General features: G+C 41.9%; 1 protein-coding gene across 6 annotated transcripts in view; it reads left to right on the top strand.

Moving 5' to 3' along the window:
- Positions 1–3,384: 3,384 nt before the first annotated feature.
- LOC309712957 (myosin phosphatase Rho interacting protein) overlaps positions 3,385–17,225 on the top strand; it is a 54,317-nt gene continuing 40,476 nt past the window's right edge. For 3 of the 6 annotated variants that reach the window (XM_082544190.1, XM_082544191.1, XM_082544193.1), the window contains exons 1-3: positions 3,385–4,383; positions 6,573–6,650; positions 9,353–9,418. In XM_082544190.1, coding sequence (XP_082400316.1) covers positions 4,264–4,383; positions 6,573–6,650; positions 9,353–9,418 — 264 coding nt within the window. In that variant the 5' untranslated portion in view covers positions 3,385–4,263. The remainder of the gene's footprint in view (positions 4,384–6,572; positions 6,651–9,352; positions 9,419–17,225) is intronic. The other 3 variants (XM_082544194.1, XM_082544195.1, XM_082544192.1) reach the window with 1 other exon arrangement.

Below are 17,225 nucleotides of genomic sequence, written 5' to 3'. Positions count from 1 at the left end.
AGATGAAAGCTTCAACATGTATAGAAGGGCCCCAATTTATAAACAGCCATATATAGTATTACAGCTTGATATAAATAATCCTTAAAGCATTGGAAATGGCATTTAAATCTCAGTTGTGTCGATCTAAAGAATGCATTTGTATCTCTTTATATTAAGCTAAACAAACAACTTTTTAGCAACTCCTTAAGATCTTGATAAAACCTTACTTCAGATTAAATCAAATCAGATTAACTGGTTTTCCATTACAATTAAGTACCACCTAATATAGTAATGCAACTGTGCGTCCCTTGACCTAATTAGTATGCAACACGAACGCTATCTACAACAAAGGTGGGCGCTGAGGCGACGATATACCTCCTGCTCATTCTCTGGGTTTTTGTCAGACTCGGGGACCACTGTGTTGTTTTTTTTCGCTTATTGCCAGGTTTTAAAAATGGCAGTTTTGATTTTCGTGAAGGAGACGCTCTCATGACTCACTAATGCCACTGACCAGCTAATTGGTGGCGTGACGTCACATTTTAGTACCAGCTCAGATCGCTTTGGAACACGAACAGGTACTATTTTAGTACCTGGTACCAGGTATGACCTAATGGTAATAACTTAACGGTAATAGTGCCCGGCCGTGCCCAAAAACCTAAGGCCTGGCCACTAGGCAATCCCCCTTGGGAACCCTTCCAAGGCCTGGCTCCAGGGCGGTGCTTCAGTAACCCTATCCCAGAGAAAGTGAATTGTTCCCTAGATTTTTCACTCATACGGGTTTTTGAATCACTCTTTGACTGGCTCCTCACCCAAGACCAGGAACCCATTATGCTTCTTTCCAACTCTATATTTTTATTCTTGGAGTCCTCTAGAGTAGCTATTCATGATTCACGCCTTAAAATAATTTTCTTTTCCCTCTCCTTTAAGATAACTCTTTTCTGATTGTCTGATGTCCTCACAAATAGATCTGTATGCCTGAGATGACCATATTAATATGCGCTCCAAGTGACATCATACAGTGCCAAGAGTTGAAAAAACTGTCAGAAACAGTGTTTTTGTCCGCTGCTGTGTTTTCAAACATTTGTGAAAGAATGAGTTCACTGAATTTGAACCTTGCACAGGATGCAACTGTTACAGAAAGCCAGTTTGTAAAAAGTCTTCCCTCCTATATATTCAGTGATCAGCTGTAAGTGGTATTATATCAAAATGGAACCTCAGCAAGTTAGTCATTAAGTCAGGCTTGTCACTTAATGACCAAGTGGCAAGACACATAAAATGACACAGCTGGGTCGCTGAATGCTGAGCCACATAATCTGTAAAAGTCATCAACACTGCTGACTCAGTAACTGCAGAGGTCCAAACCTTCTCTGGCATTACCATCACAACAAAGCAGTTTCTGTAGGTGTAATGTGTACCGGTAGGTAGCCCAGTACTTTTGTTCATATGACAGAAAATAAAGAAGTGAGGAAATAATTAAAGAAAGTTTCCTTTAATTGCAGTAGTAGCTTTGAGTACCTTTAGAGGGTTAGGAACATCAAAAGCAGGCAAAAAAAATGGGACACACAAGCAAAGTGTGTCCAGATCACTAAAATAATCAGATGGGGGGCATCCTTCAGAATTTGGGTGCGTGAGGGTCACGTACTTGCTACACAAGATAAAAAGTAACATTATTGGTGGGTTGTTTTGCTTGCCTTCTTATAAATTTAGTGTTTAGAGACTGACCGCCAACCACTTGCGAGAGATAGCTTCCCCCCCCCTCCCTAAGCCTGTTTCGGTGGTTTCTTCTTGTTAAAAGGGAGTTTTTCCTTCCCACTGTCACCAAAGTGCTTGCTTGTAGATTGCCATCTGGTTGTTGGGGGTTTCTGATTTTTTTTCCTGTATTATTGTAGGGTCTTTACCTTATATAAAGTGCAATGCAGTAACTGTTGTTATGACTTGGTGCTACATACACACATGAAATGGTCAAGTAGTCAGCAATGTTCATGTCAACCTTTGTGGATCAGTAACACTACTCTTTCTGGATAACAGTCCCAGGATTTCAAATTCTTCACTAAATACTGGATTCATTTTCAAAATAAAATGATGTCATGGTTTTATGACTCATGGGATGCATATTTTTTTTGTTTTCTAGTTACTCAGAAGCATGTTTCAGTTTAAAATGGAGAACATATTTAAAAAATGTATTTCAGTCATTTACTGTAATGACCTAAATGAATAATTACACATATTTTTGCTTTAAATTTCTCCCAGACTTAGCTGTTATATTACCCCACTATATGTGCTCACTTGGCGTTACAATCCCACCACCTCAAGCTGCATAATCGAAATCAAACACTTCTTACAAGCACTGGTTTGTATTAACTAACACTAATTTCTTTCTTTCTCCAAGTTACAAACAACAACAAAAAACATAAAATCGTGCCTCAAAACACAGCATGATGCAATAACTCACATATTTTGTGCCCTGAGTTCACAGTTTTTCCCAATCTGGAGCATCAGCCTGGAATCTGAAAAACATGCTGCACTTCGCTTTCAAGTGCACTTCAAAGAACCTGACGGTGATGACAGACATTCGTGCTTTGGTTTTCTCTTCTCTGCAGAAATATCTGCACAGTTACTATTCTTTCTTTTGTGTGCAAATAACAAACCCATGCCTGTCCTCCTGTTCAGAATGGACTAAGTCATCTTAAATAAATGGCAGCCAGGAGGAACACAAGCAAATCGCAACCCAGGTCCATCATTTTCCACACTCTCTACATATCCTTTAATATATACGTTTCTAAAAATCCCAGTCAGGCCATTTGAAATTCAAGACCAACAGATGGTGCTCTGGAGTCTTAAGATTGCCGTCTATGTTTAAAATAAGAACACCTGCCAGACTTTAACTTGCATTTGTGCTGTAGATTTTAGATTTTTTTTCCTTGATGATGATGTACGTTTTAAAACACCATAAAGTAGCATTAGCATCAGCCTGAAAGTTGCATTATTACCGCTTGCTGTGCAGCCCACTACACTATATAAGCCACACTTATTAAAAAAATGTATATAATAAAAAAAAAAAAAAAAATTGTAATACACATTCAGGCTTTGCTCCTGTACACCTTTTATAGATTCTTTTCACGTGCAGTTTCCATAACTATTAGTGCATGATGTGTGCTGTGTCCTTTTTTGGCCTGCTGCCATTTATTTTATTAGTAATTCATTAGGAAGCCATTTCTGTGTATACCTTTAGACTTTTCTTTCATATGTAAAAACCAAACCGTATTCCACAAGCTGAATTAAAAAAAATGAATGTTTTTTCATTAGTACAATAATGGAATAATATTGACGTGGATTCACCCTACACAGCAAAATATGAGCACAGGCAATTTCAACAACAGAGTTTTTGTACGGAAGTTAAGTGGGCCTTTAAATACCACCTAGCATGAGGGAAAATATTAGCACTTCGGAAGATTTCCTATTGGTCCACGAAAGAAACGGCCTGGATTTTGGGCGTGTCCATCTATTCCGATTGGACGAAGGCGTTGTCTCTCAGCCCCACTCTCTCCCGTTCACCTCTCCACCGACTGAATGTCCGGCCCGAACGAGGATTTGCACGAAAACATCAACCGCAGACTGCGTATCAGTACCAGAGGGGGAGCAGCTCTACGACGAACAGGACCCGACGCTATTCATCCAGCGGCATGACAACCACGTCGATGGCTTTTCCGAAGTTTGATAACGTTCCGGTGGCCCTGAAGCGAGAAAAAGATTTAACGGCAATGACCGCGCTATCACTTGTTTGATAGAAAGACAGAGAGGGGGGCCGAAGTGGACTCCCTCCCCCTCAGTGAAGAGCCGTTCCGCCCGATGGAGACTGTGACGGGACCTCTGCAGCGAGCTCGAGGCCCGGAGCGTCACCTGTGAGACGTCGACACCTCGCCGGAGGACGTAATTAAGAGAGACACGCGAACATCTGTCCGCACTTTCGACGACTTTATTTGACAAGTTCTGCCCAAGCCTGCACGCTAAAACTAAAGTTAGCAGCTCAGCTTTAGCTGCAGGAGGCGACCCCGCGCGCAAGATGACCAATATAGATATCACTTAACGAGGGGTTACGCACTGCCTCAGGTAACCTCGGGACAGGTGAACTGCGCACTGTTAAATAGCTTTGTTCTAGAAAGCGTACATCAGCAACTCGCGTCAGTCTTTGCTGTGAGAACTGATTTTTTCCCCCCTCAAACACGGACTTTTAAAATAAGTCTTCTTTTTTTTTCTCATCGAGTGTCGCTCCCTCAATCAACCATGTCACTCAAAGACAATCCCTGTCGGAAATTTCAAGCCAACATTTTCAACAAAAGTAAATGCCAGAACTGCTTTAAGCCCAGAGAGTCGCATCTGCTCAACGACGAAGACTTAAACCAGGTAAACAAACGCTCCAGCAACTTTCCATTGCGTTTCACTCTTACTATGTGCCGTTTAATGGGAGTGCAAATCCTGTTGCTGTCTTTTCTGTTTGATGTGCTCATTTCAAACGACTTGTCGTGTGCTAATAGACCACGAAGTGCAAAGGTTGGGTTAATTGGACATAATTCGTTTCCAGCCCAAGGGCGCATATTGACCCTAATTCATGTACACGCAGGCTTCCACCCAGCTCCATGCCCTGCAGCACAGGAGCAACGCTATCAGCTGCTTTTACAGGAGCTGTAATTATTTCAGATTATGTTGTCTCCTTTGATCATTTAACTGTAGTTTGAACCATACTATTGCTTAAATTAAGAAACTGTAAAGTTTACTTTAACATGGACTAATATTGGGCGAGGCTGACTTATTATTATTATTATTATTTTTAACATTATTATTATTTTAGTGGAGATATTTCACTGTTTACATTGTCCCCAGCAGGGAGTCTTATGTTGTGAAGGTGGTATGGTGTCATGCTGAACTTTGTTGACCCACATTGTGATCATTCCTCTTGGGATTCTTGTTTAATGGGAAAGATCAAGGCTCATTCTCAGGTCTGTGAGACACATTGTCCACTATCATTGTCCTCCACGATGTTGGTACAGAAATTGGCTTACGTTTGTTGGCCTCACATGGCTATTAAAGATTATTAGATTGTCTGTTGCTGGAGGTTTGAAGTCCTGTAGTCCATATATTAAGTCTTTACACAGACACACGCACAGAAAAAATATGGAAAAGCGGAGCATCTATTTTCAACCAGAACTGTCATTCTGACCTCCCATCTCTCCAATTTCACTTGCCTTAAAGGCCCAGGCTATTGAAGCAATATTAAAATCCTTTATGATGACATGGAATAAGAGGTTGTGAGGTGGGGGGCATTGCGAAATGAAGACACAGGAACACGCTCAGATGAGTACATTTAACCGCTGAACCATTAGAGGCTAAAAAGTGACCTAGATTCATCACGCTTATTTCTCAGTCTCAGGGGGGACTTGCCATTGCTGTCAAGTCTTATAAGGACAGATGAGATGTTTTTCTAAACTGTTTTTTTTTTTTTTCCTCCCTACGGGCATTAAAACAACAATACACAACAACAGTGTCCCACTCTCTTATTCTTTCAGTTGCCTTCATCTTGCATTTTTTTCCCCCTCCATTTTTAGTGTCTGAATGTTTCTCTTGCAAGTCTGTTCAAACTCTTGACGGTCCAAGGTTATAATTTGGACTTGTGCTTGGAAATTAATGTTATGTCATTTTGTTTACACAGTCACTCAGCTGGAAAATGTGCTGTGCTGCATGTAATCAAAGCAAAAGAGGATTTTATGGTGGATTATGCTCGGCCGTACATAGGGTGAAGTTATGACTGTAATCAAAACCTCAGATTGAAAGACATGGAAGTGCCAGACAGCTGGATATGTCAAGCTCTTTTGACTCAGATTGGTTGGCTACTGTTTCATAGGCTGGGGGACGAAGCACATGTGCATTTATGTAAGACGCTTAATTTGATAAGCTCTTTAGGCACAGGTAAGATCTTAATGTAAACATCAAGTTCAGCAAGGTCTCCTGCATGCAGTATGCATGCAGTGGTTATGCAGGGCTTCTTGGCTCGGCAGACAAGTGCTGACTACTAGCGTGGCTACAGTTCAAGCATGTACCAGAACAACTTAAGAAACACTGCCAGGCCAACTTGCGTCTCTCAGTACATGTTTGAATTGCAAATCTGTAGCCACAAAAGCTCGGCACTAATTTCTTCTGCTTCTCATCCACTGGTTTTTTTTTTTGTTTTTTTTGTTTTTTTCCCTCCTAACTTCTGCCTCTTGCTTCCCCCACCACCCACCAGTCCACCCACTTAGAGGATCAGAAGAAAAACTGTGTGTGTGTGTTAGCCTTTCCTTTTTCTTTTTTTTCAGGGCAGCATGGTGCTCTGGAATAAAGCCAAGTGGCGAGTGTAGCCTAAAGTCAAGGCAGCTAATGTCTATTATAACACTTTCACGGAGTTTAACACATGTTTGTGAGTGTGTGCGTGTGTTTTTAAATAGGTCATAGTATGTGGTCTCAACTTGCAGGATCAACTTCTGTGTCCCATAATTAGACAGTTATTTATTATGCTAATGATTGCTTCCAACACTGTCATTGTGTTTTCCACTCACCAGGCAAAACCTATATATGCAGGATGGCTGCTTCTGGCACCGGAGGGAACAAATTTTGACAATCCCTTACACAGATCTCGGGTAAGTGGTTTCATAAGTGTTTAGCTTTGCTGGTGGTGAGATTGCTTGTGTTTAGAAGAGAGCATTATGTTGCGACTTCACCTCTTCTTGACTTTCTTTTGGAAGTTTTGGCAGAAATTCATGGCAAGAAACTGGCGCTCTTTATAAGAGAAGAGGTCCATTTAACCCCCCTGTGTTTAGCTTCTGCTCGTCTGAATGGTTGATTGGTGTAGTGGTTTTGATTTTTTGTTAAACTGCTTTGAGGAAAAATGAGCAGCCTGTTTGGTTTTGAGCTGACAGATGACGTTATGGCATGGCGAGGCATCCGCTGTCTGCCCGTCTGTCCACTGTTGGCAAGAAATGCTGCTCCTCTTACAGTGTTGGTCACCTAATAGGTTTTCACCCGAGGTGTGAGAAGCTTAGGGGAAACTTGTCATCCTAGTGTACTGATTTTAGTGACACTTGCACACAGTGATCATCTAACAGGTCTTTGCCCAAGTTATGCTCAAGGTCAAGTCAAATTTGGATACTGATGAAAAGTTTTGTTGAGGACCAAGAAAAAAAAGTGTGAAATCTATGTCCAGTAACACGTATCTATGGATTAAAGGTTGTGCCTTTTTTCACAAACTGCTGTGAGACTGTATTGGAGCCTTTCTGGAGCTTCTTGATGTGCTTGCGTGGTTTCTGTTCAGGTACGCCGCCTTCCTCCCACAGTCCAGACATGATTGTTGGGTAATTGGTGATTCTAAATTGCCCAAAGGAGGGATTGAGAGTGCAGATGGCTGTCTAGTTACCAGGGTGTACCCCGACCATCATCCACTGGCGGAAATCCCAGCATAGCCATTATCCATTTTTCTTGTCTGTGATGATTTTTGTTTTGGTTCTAAGCTTACAGTTGTAGACCCCCCACCCCATTTAGCTAGGCAAAGCTATGTTGTTTACCACCAAAGTTCTAAGCTAAGTTTGTTTTACCAGCTCAGAGTGCTAGGTAAGTAGCGTGGCTACTCCTCCCTTTAATTTCCTTTATCCATTCTGGCACTCATTTGATAAACAAGAGCTCTTGTTGTTGTGGCTTCAGTGGCTACTTCATGAAATCAGCAGATTCTTATGGGAATCTCGGTCCTCTGTCAGTGAAGCCTCATTGTTAGGAAATAATGAGCCTAATATTGACTTCATTTAATAACTCTTACCACTGCAGTATCGTGTAATCGGAGCCGTCGTTTATCAGCTGCCAGATTATATGCTGTGGTGGTGCATCCCAAAAAGAGGACTGCGGAGAATGTGGGGGAGGAGAAGAAAGGTCTCAGTTCTCACAGCCTCGCTGATGGCTTCCATATGAGTTTTGGGAAAAGCACCTCTGGATCTACTATCAACAGTCTGCCGCTGCTTTGACATCATCAGTGATGCGTTCTGCCTATTCTCCCAGTCAGCGTTTCACTGCGGGGGTATAATTGCTGGCTTGTACGTAGTGCTGACGTGAGCACATTTGTCAGGTTTACACTGAAACAAATAACAGAGAAACAGAAAACCGCTGATGTCTCAGGTGAGTCACGTTTTAGGGTCACTTTAGTTTAACAGGTTGTGGAGGGGTCTGGCTCTGTTTTGTGACAGTGAGGCTGGAATTCTATAATCAGCCTCTGTAGCCTGTAATATATCGTATTTGGTTTTTTGTTTGGTTTGGTTTGGTTTATTTTAAAAAGCATCTGTGGACTGCAATGTCCCTTTAACATTGCCTGTGAGGCTTCTCGGCCCCCCTATTGAGACCTTCCAGTGGCCTTTTAGGTTAGAGAGCAGCTCTCAATATTTCATGCACCAGGCCCTGTTAGAATAGGAGCCCAGGAAATTTAACACTGAGACTAAGCGGTACATTAAGATATGAGGGCAGTGGAAGAGAACTGATCAAGACAATGAGGATGAATATCAGTGGAAATTGTATTATTGTAACTGACAGGATTCCCATTCAAACCAAGACTTAACCCCCCCCCCCCCTCTCAGCTAACCTGGTACATAATGATACTGCGCTTCACAGTTGCATGCCTTTCCATATATATCCTACAGTTTAATCAGCAGTGTAATCTCGTCTTCTCTTATGAACGTCTGTATCCACTTAGCTCTTGTTGTGATAACACCTGCACTTTATATATGAAGGCCTTCTTTCCTCAAATTGTTTTCCTTTTCTTTACAACTATCTGAAATCTTAATGACCGAATGCAGCTGATGCATGCTGATAAAAATGTTGTCCAGCTTGTCACAGCTTGAAAGCCTTGTGATGTCCCGTAAGAGGAAAGTGTGCCAGCATTACTTGCTTACTGCTGTATAGCAACTGTTTCCAAAAACTTGATTGCACTTCCATGTACGTGTGTGTGTGTGTGTGTGTGTGTGTGTGTGTGTGTGTGTGTGTGTGTGTGTGTGTGTGTGTGTGCGGTCTTTATACCCTAAGGTGTGTGTTCAAGCTTTTCACTGGAGTTTCTAGATCCAGCAAAATAATCTCAGGCTTTAGAAATTTATTGGCCTTCCACAAGTCTGTGTTTGACTCTCATGCCCAGAGTTATAAAATGTGTAATGATTGATATGATAAATACTGGCACAACTTCTTGTGAGGCTTCTTTTTTTAAATTTTTTTTTATTATATATATATAAAATGACTATGGTTTGATATCTTTTGTGTGATCATGTCCGTAATGACAGATTTGTTTGTTGTTGTTTTTTTTGTCTTGTTACAGAAATGGCAGAGGAGGTTCTTTATCCTCTACGAGCACGGCTTACTTCGCTATGCTCTGGATGAAATGGTGAGCTTCCTTCCTGTCAGCTGATGATTATTTTGTTGCCTGTTTTGTTCATATTCTGAAGCTTGTCTGTGACCGTTAATAGCTGGTGGCACAGTCTAAACAACCAAAGCATGGTTCAAACAAACAGCAGCATACTGTTCAGTGTATCTGTGTTATAATGCACCATGATCTGCTCATTTACAGCCTTGTTCACCTCATTGCTGCTACTATGACATTGAAAATTTGCAGCATATAAATAAAAGGGAAGTTTTTTCCCCTCTCTTTGACTTCTGAAAACAAACAACTCCATCAGCAGTTTGACGCATAAGGGGAACAGACCTTAAAACTTTCACTTCTTTCTTTTTCCTGCTTCACATCAAAGGACTGCTCTCTTTTCACTTGAGTTAAACCAGAGGCTTTGGCTACTATTTAATAATTTACAGTGGCAATTGTTACTGTAATAAAGTTGTATTTATTGTAAGATGATAATAAAGTGTGATCATTTTTTTCATTGTTAGTTGCAAGTTTGGTTTATCTGACAAGAAATGCTAGTTACATGATTTCTGTGCAAAATTAGTTGTTTGATGCAAGTGCTGAAAATGTGAGATTGATGAGGCAGCCTACACATGGTTAGCACTAGTCCTTTGTTCCATACAACCACGTATTTAGTGAACGTGCTAAACACTAAGCCTGCTTATACAGTAGTGTGAAAAGGAATGAGCGTGTGGTGTTGACATTCAAAGTTATGTACCTAGCTTTGTGTGTTTATTTAGGTGGTTACTACACTGTGCACTTGATGTGCAGGTGTCCCGTGGTTACTTCCTGTTCTTAAAGGAAAGACTGGAAAAACCACTTATTGACTGACATATTAAATCACCGAGTTATATTTAGTCAGTAGACTAAAATCTATGTAGTAATTATAAAATTAGTATGTAGACTTTCTGTCTGAGCTTGAGTTTTGTAGTCGACTTGGTTCAGGAATCTAGTTTGTCGGTTTTATTGGCACTGTAAGATGTAGGCATGCTGAATATTGATTGACCCAAGCAGTGTTCAACAGCCTTTTTTAAGCGTAGGATGTGTTTTGAAATGAGGTGAAAGCAGAAGTAGATGAAACGGTATTTGTTTTATTGACTTTGACCCTTTCACATTGTGGTATTTTAGTAGAAAAGCTAGTGTGAGGTTTGATGTAATAAAGGGAACAGGTGCTGGGGTGCAGTGTGGCATTCTTTTTTTTTTTTTCTCCTCATATTAAGTCCTTTTACAGTTATTGCATTCTCACAGTTGAAGTCTTGCAGACACATGACAATTGCTAGCTTAATGCTGGGTTGTAGGTTGACTGGCATTGACGGACTGGTTTTCCTTGAAAGTAAGAGTTGCACCAATTTAAAAAACAAAAAAACATTTGGCTAAAGCAAAGCTTCTTCTCACACTTTTTCAAGTTTAACTACCACTCAGCTAGTAGTTAGCAAGTATTTGCAGACAAACGTGAAAAACTGCAGGCAATCTGCTAGCAGCCAAAGGAATCACTAGAAGATTTGTGCACGCATTTTTACCCAGCAACAGCCACCAACCCTCAGGAACTACTATACTATTCCGCCCGCCCCCCCCCCCCCCCCCCCCCTCTAGGTACAGCGATATATAGTTGACAACTCTTGAGATACATGCACACGACAGCACGTGAGCAACCTTAAATTATGTCTATTTCCACTGTTTTTACTGGAATAAAATAAAACCACTGGCTAACAAAATCTGTCTGAACATAGCTTTTAAATCCTGCAGTGGCCCTAATGTGCTCTTCATATTGAGGCTCGTTTGTGAGGCACTGAATGGAGGAGGAGGATGACATGGAAAGAAACATAGATGATGAGGAAGAGACAAGTGAAGTGGCGGATGTCCTCCCTCTGTTCAGTGTTCTCTCTGGATGTCACTCTTTGTGTTTTCATCCCTCTTCTGAGTGGAGGATCAAAAGTATAGGGACAATAAGGGTCTGGAGCTTGAAATATCAAGTGCCACTAAATATAGAGCCTCGCTTGTCACACGAGGCTAATTAGAATAATTGTTTTCAGTTGAATAAAGAGCTGCACAAACTTGGCTAAATGGTGTACATATCTGACATTGTTATTAGGCTGTTTTCAATTCGATTAGTATTGAGATTAGAAAAAATTAAATATTGCCATGGAACACATCAAGGAGCCACAATAATCATTACTTTCCAAAGATTAGATTGTATTTATAGCAGTAGTAAGGGCGTTGCATCCATCCATTTGCAAATGTGCATGTGTGATAGGAGGCGAACCTACATTTAAACATATTAATCATTTACATACTTTATGACAACAGATAACAAATTGGTATTCTGCTTTGTTTCCAGTCAGGTCTTCATTCACATGCTCAGAGCAGCTGAATGATATCAGGACTGCTTGAACAGATCAGAAAGCTAGTATGGTAACAAAACACAGGGTAAGTTGGGACTAGCTGTTTAACAGTGACTGAATTTTCAAAATACACTCAACAAAAATATAAACGCAACACCTTTGTTACTGCTCCCATTCCCCATGGGATGGACGTAGAGACCTAAAATTCATTCCAGATACACAATATAACCATCCCTCCCAAACAGTGGTCACAAATCAGTCCAAATGTGTGGTAGTGGGCACATCTGCTATATTGAGATAATCCATCCCACCTCACAGGTGTGCCACATCAGGATGCTGATCTGACATCATGAGTAGTGCACAGGTGTACCTCAGACTGCCCACAACAAAAGGCCACCCTGGAATGTGCAGTTTTGTCTCACAGCAAAATGCCACAGATGCCACAAGCAATGAGGACGCGTGCAATTGGCATGCTGACAGCAGGAATGTCAACCAGATCTGTCGCCCGTGCATTGAATGTTCATTTCTCAACCATAAGCCGTCTCCACAGGCGTTTCAGAGAATATGGCAGCACATCCAACCGGCCTCACAACCGCAGACCTCGTGTAACCACACCAGCCCAGGACCTCCACATCCAGCAGGTTCACCTCCAAGATCGTCTGAGACCAGCCACCCAGACAGCTGCTGGAACAATTGGTTTGCACAACCAAACAATTTCTGCACAAACTGTCAGAAACCGACTCAGGGACGCTCAACTGCATGCCCGTCGTCCTCATCGGGGTCTTGACCTGACTCCAGCTCGTCGCCGTAACAGACTTGTGTGGGCAAATGCTCACATTCGATGGCGTCTGGCACGTTGGAGAGGTGTGCGCTTCACGGATGAATCATGGTTCACATTGTTCAGGGCAGATGGCAGCTGAGAATGTCCCAGTTCTTGCATGGCCAGCATACTCACCGGACATGTCACCCATTGAGCATGTTCGGGATGTGCTTGACCGGCGTATACGACAGCGTGTACCAGTTCCCACGAATATCCAACAACCTCGCACAGCCATTGAAGTGGAGTGGACCAACATTCCACAGGCCACAATTGACAATCTGATAGACTCCATGCGACGATGTGTTGCACTGCATGAGGCAAATGGTGGTCACACCAGATACTGACCGGTTCTGGGTCCCCAGACCCCCAATAGTGCAAAAAACTGCACATTCCAGGGTGGCCTTTTGTTGTGGGCAGTCTGAGGTACACCTGTGCACTACTCATGATGTCAGATCAGCATCCTGATGTGGCACACCTGTGAGGTGGGATGGATTATCTCAATATAGCAGATGTGCCCACTACCACACATTTGGACTGATTTGTGACCACTGTTTGGGAGGGATGGTTATATTGTGTATCTGGAATGAATTTTAGGTCTCTACGTCCATCCCATGGGGAATGGGAGCAGTAACAAAGGTGTTGCGTTTATATTTTTGTTGAGTGTAAGAGCTAGAGGATGTCCATAAATGTTAAAGAGGGGGAAAAATGGTAAAATATGTCGCAAAATATTCTTGATTTATTGTAGTCTGTATGGCAAACACTGGTCAACATTAAGATCAGATGAACTAAATTGATTTTTAAAGTTTGCCAGCTTTCGCCAGTATAACGTTCCTCTAAACCACATCAAAACCCAATTTTGGGAGCACTCGTTATGATTGTAAATGAGGAGGTTCCCCTCTGTTTTGCTCTTAGCCTGGTTTTTTTTTTTTTATGGCTCTTCTGTCTTGGCTTAACCAAACCCAGATGGGTTGAGGTTCCAACCTGCAGGATGTGGCATGGCTCTGTGGGAAAGGAATGGACTAGCAAAAACCTGGGAGGGAGCACAGTACTTGAAGTCATTGATTTGGGGTTGCCCACCTACAGTGAACAGCTAACATGACACACCACTGCCACGATTTTCTGCTAAGAGCAGCAGTGGCTCTGGAGAGCTGTTATGTGCACAAGACAAGTGGTAAAGAGAGGGGTAAAATGTAGCTGCAGTAAAAACGATAAAGAGAACTGTGATAAAGAGAACTGTTTACTGTTGCTGTTTGAGTGTGAATAGCTGAAAATGTGCCACTAGTTCACAGAATACGTGTTGTTTTATTTGGTATTTGCAAATATGGAGAGAAGACATAATTATTTAGCAAGCTCACTTGCAGTTCAGTCCCCAGTATTTGCTGAATGCACCAGCTGGATTGTTCTAAAAGCAGACTAACACAGTTTTGTCCAGGCAGCGTTGCTGAGGCAACACGATTTGTCCCTTTTGTCCACCGGCAGTTTACCATGGTATTTGATGCATGGGGCAGATTCTCAGTTTTGTTGAGAGCTCTAGAGGTCTCTGACCTGACTGATATAGGACAGAACAGACTGGAAGCAAAGCACGGATTTGAGCGCTGAAGTTGTCTCTAGGCTCTGTCGAGCAAGCCTTTCTGCTGTGGCTGTGGACAAAAACATCAGATACAGCATCAGAACAAGTGTGTGTGTGTGTGTGTGTGTGTGTGTGTGTGTGTGTGTGTGTGTGTGTGTGTGTGCACCTGTGAAAGAGGGTACTAGAGAGCAGAGGACACGTCTGGAACAGGTGTTGCAAGTTCTGAGTAAGCTCTTTATTAAAGTGTTCCTTGTTTGCAGAGAACAGATGCAGAAGGTGGGTTTTACGATAAGTTTGAGTTAAACATAAAAACAAATAAGACAAATTACATAATTGTGTGTTGAAGTTGTCCAAGTGTGGTGAGAGAAACAGCCTCTCACACCAGATCCATTATCACGTCAGAGTGAGGGCAGGTATGTAGATGAGAAAAACTGTCAGGAAAGCTGCTTTAATGACAGCGAGAGTCAGAAAGATCAACACCCATACTCTAATAACCTTCACTGTGCAGTCAAATGCCCTACACATCACCTCGCACCCAGTGAACGTCCTTTGACCGATAGATAACCTATCCTAACTGAAACATGCTCTTCATTATGTGATCTAAACTTTCCTCTTTGGGAATTTATCACTCTTGTGTTGTGGTGTCTGAGGTCACACTGAATCATCAGGCTTGTGCATTGCTAATCTCTTATTAACGTTGAGGGTGGTTTGTGTGCAGTATTTCTTCATTGTATTTCGAGACCTTTGCGGGAACACAGTGCAGGTTGTGTTATCACGCTGTTCGCTTAATGTATTTTATCCCAGGCTGAACAAGCACAGTATACCTGCGAATGAAGTGAGGCTCCCTATTGAGTTGCAGTACACAAAAGACCCTTTCAGATACACTTGGATTGCGTTTGCCTTTAGACTGTATTGACTGCAGTCTGTATCGCAGCCGTATTCAACGAGAACATGATGTTCTCATGATGTTTTAGCTGTTTAAGTCATTCACATTTCATCTTGGCTCGATTAATTTGCTGTGTTTACTGGAATTCAAATAGTGGACTTCTGCCCCATAGCTTTGTCCAAGAACTGAGAGGTTTTTTTTTTTTTGTTTTTTTTTTTTCTTTTAGACAAACTTCCTTCCATTTCCCACACATTTGTGCATTCTTTTAACTTGAGATACGCACAGGTCCGGCTGCATCTCTGCTTAATCTCTGACATGAACCCATAGAGCCCCGGCCTGTATTTGCCTTCAAGCCTTGTAAAACCTTTTCACATGCTGAAACATGCGTAAATTCTCTCTTTTTTTGCACCTGAGAAACATGAATCTAAACGTTTCGCAGTGAGTGTCTGTTTGGGGTGAGAGCTAGGGGATGGATGAGTGGGCACGGCTTTTGAGCTGTGTTTCTTGCCTCCAGGCCACTCTATGTGGGGGAATAAGTAGAGTTTTACCACCCCACCCCATCAAATTAGGAATACTTAGAGGTGCTCTAGTCTTCCACTCACAGCAAGCGATGAGAAAATGAGTGGAGAAAGAAGTGTGAACCACATGAAGTACATTTGTTTGCGTTATAGCACAAAGGGACAAGAATAAACGTTCGTTGCAGCTCTGGTGGATAGAAGTGGTATAATCTCTCCATATTAGAGCACTGAATATGGTTTCTGGGTTAGGCATATGTTGGTTTTGTAGAGATATGGTGCGTGAGAGTCTTATTTAACCCCTGCCCTTCCTTCCCCATGGTTCCAGTAGGAACTGATCTGCTGGAATGTAAACAGTAATGGATTACAGTTGGGTCACTATACCCAGTGCACAAAGCCACAAAACCATGGGAAGAGCAATTCATACAGCTTGTAATAATCAGGATCTGCAGCACTGTAACTGACATTCAGCTGAATAGCAACCCCCAGTCATAAAGCTTTCACCCAGTGTGGTACATTTATAACAAGAATTCCCTTGTTTTTGTTTCTGTGTGCAGAAATGGGGACTTTGTGGGGATTTTTTCTTTTTTGTCCCTGTTGTGTCCTAGTTAAATTCCCAATTTTGCACTGAAGATCTTATCATTGCTCTGACTTGTTGGCTGATAAAGTTTCACTACAGTAAGAGGGCCAACTTCGGTAAGCATTGTTGCTCTGGCACAACCAACCAAAAATGACAACACAGGCCTGCCTGATTTGAAATTTCATAGCTTGATGATGGAATTGGATGAGTATATGCTAAAGTCATTAAAACACAAACAACAGGCTCAACAGCTAGCTTACAATAAAAACAGTCACACAGGTCTGAAGGCTGGTTGGTGGTCGCATAGCAACCACCAGTCATTAAGGTACAATTTTTGTTCTCGCGACTGGTTGGCTGTGTGTGAAACTGATTCCTAAGGCCCCAGACACACAGGTTTGGAGTCCTGTAAGTGATGCTAGGTTTCAGTACACCTGGGAAGTGGTGAGTGTTTGCAAACTTCCATGCAAATGCTGGGAGACAAAGTTTTTAGTGCAGCACTGTCTTTGTGAATGATTTCGCCTGACGATAGCCAGCATGATGAAGTAAGGTCATGCTTCAGGCCAGCTCACAAGCACAAAGTGCTATGTGAATAAGTGTGTTAATGAGAGCATGGGGTTTTTAAATAACACACCACTCCTGTGCTCTGGTTCAAAGTACTGTTTTTCCATGAAAACATTGTTCTGTAGAAGCATCATCATCCTAAGACAACAGTGATTTGTCATTTGTAGCTTTATGACCTAAGACACAACTTTTTTTTTTTTCTGTTGATGTCTCTTATTGACTAAACAAGCGTGATGCATGTCAGCCTCTCTCTCTTGCTCTCGCTCTCTAAGATCCAGTTAGTTTCAGCTCATTAAAGGCAGTTAATCCAAGTGAACACACACACACACTCGAGTACCACATCTAGTTGATGTGGATAGAGTATTTCTTTCTTGAATATCTCTATGTACCTATTGGCCACTTCAGTAGGTCCACCTTGCCTCGATCAGGCTGAACCATCTTTTTTGGGCCTTCAGAAATGCCTTCATACCTCACAGCATAGATTCAGCAATATGCTGGCTTTGATATATGTTTGTAGCTCA

Source organism: Aulonocara stuartgranti (assembly GCF_965226115.1).
Source record: "Aulonocara stuartgranti genome assembly, chromosome: 8".
Lineage (NCBI taxonomy): Eukaryota > Metazoa > Chordata > Actinopteri > Cichliformes > Cichlidae > Aulonocara > Aulonocara stuartgranti.
This window is presented reverse-complemented; position numbering and strand designations above follow the sequence as displayed.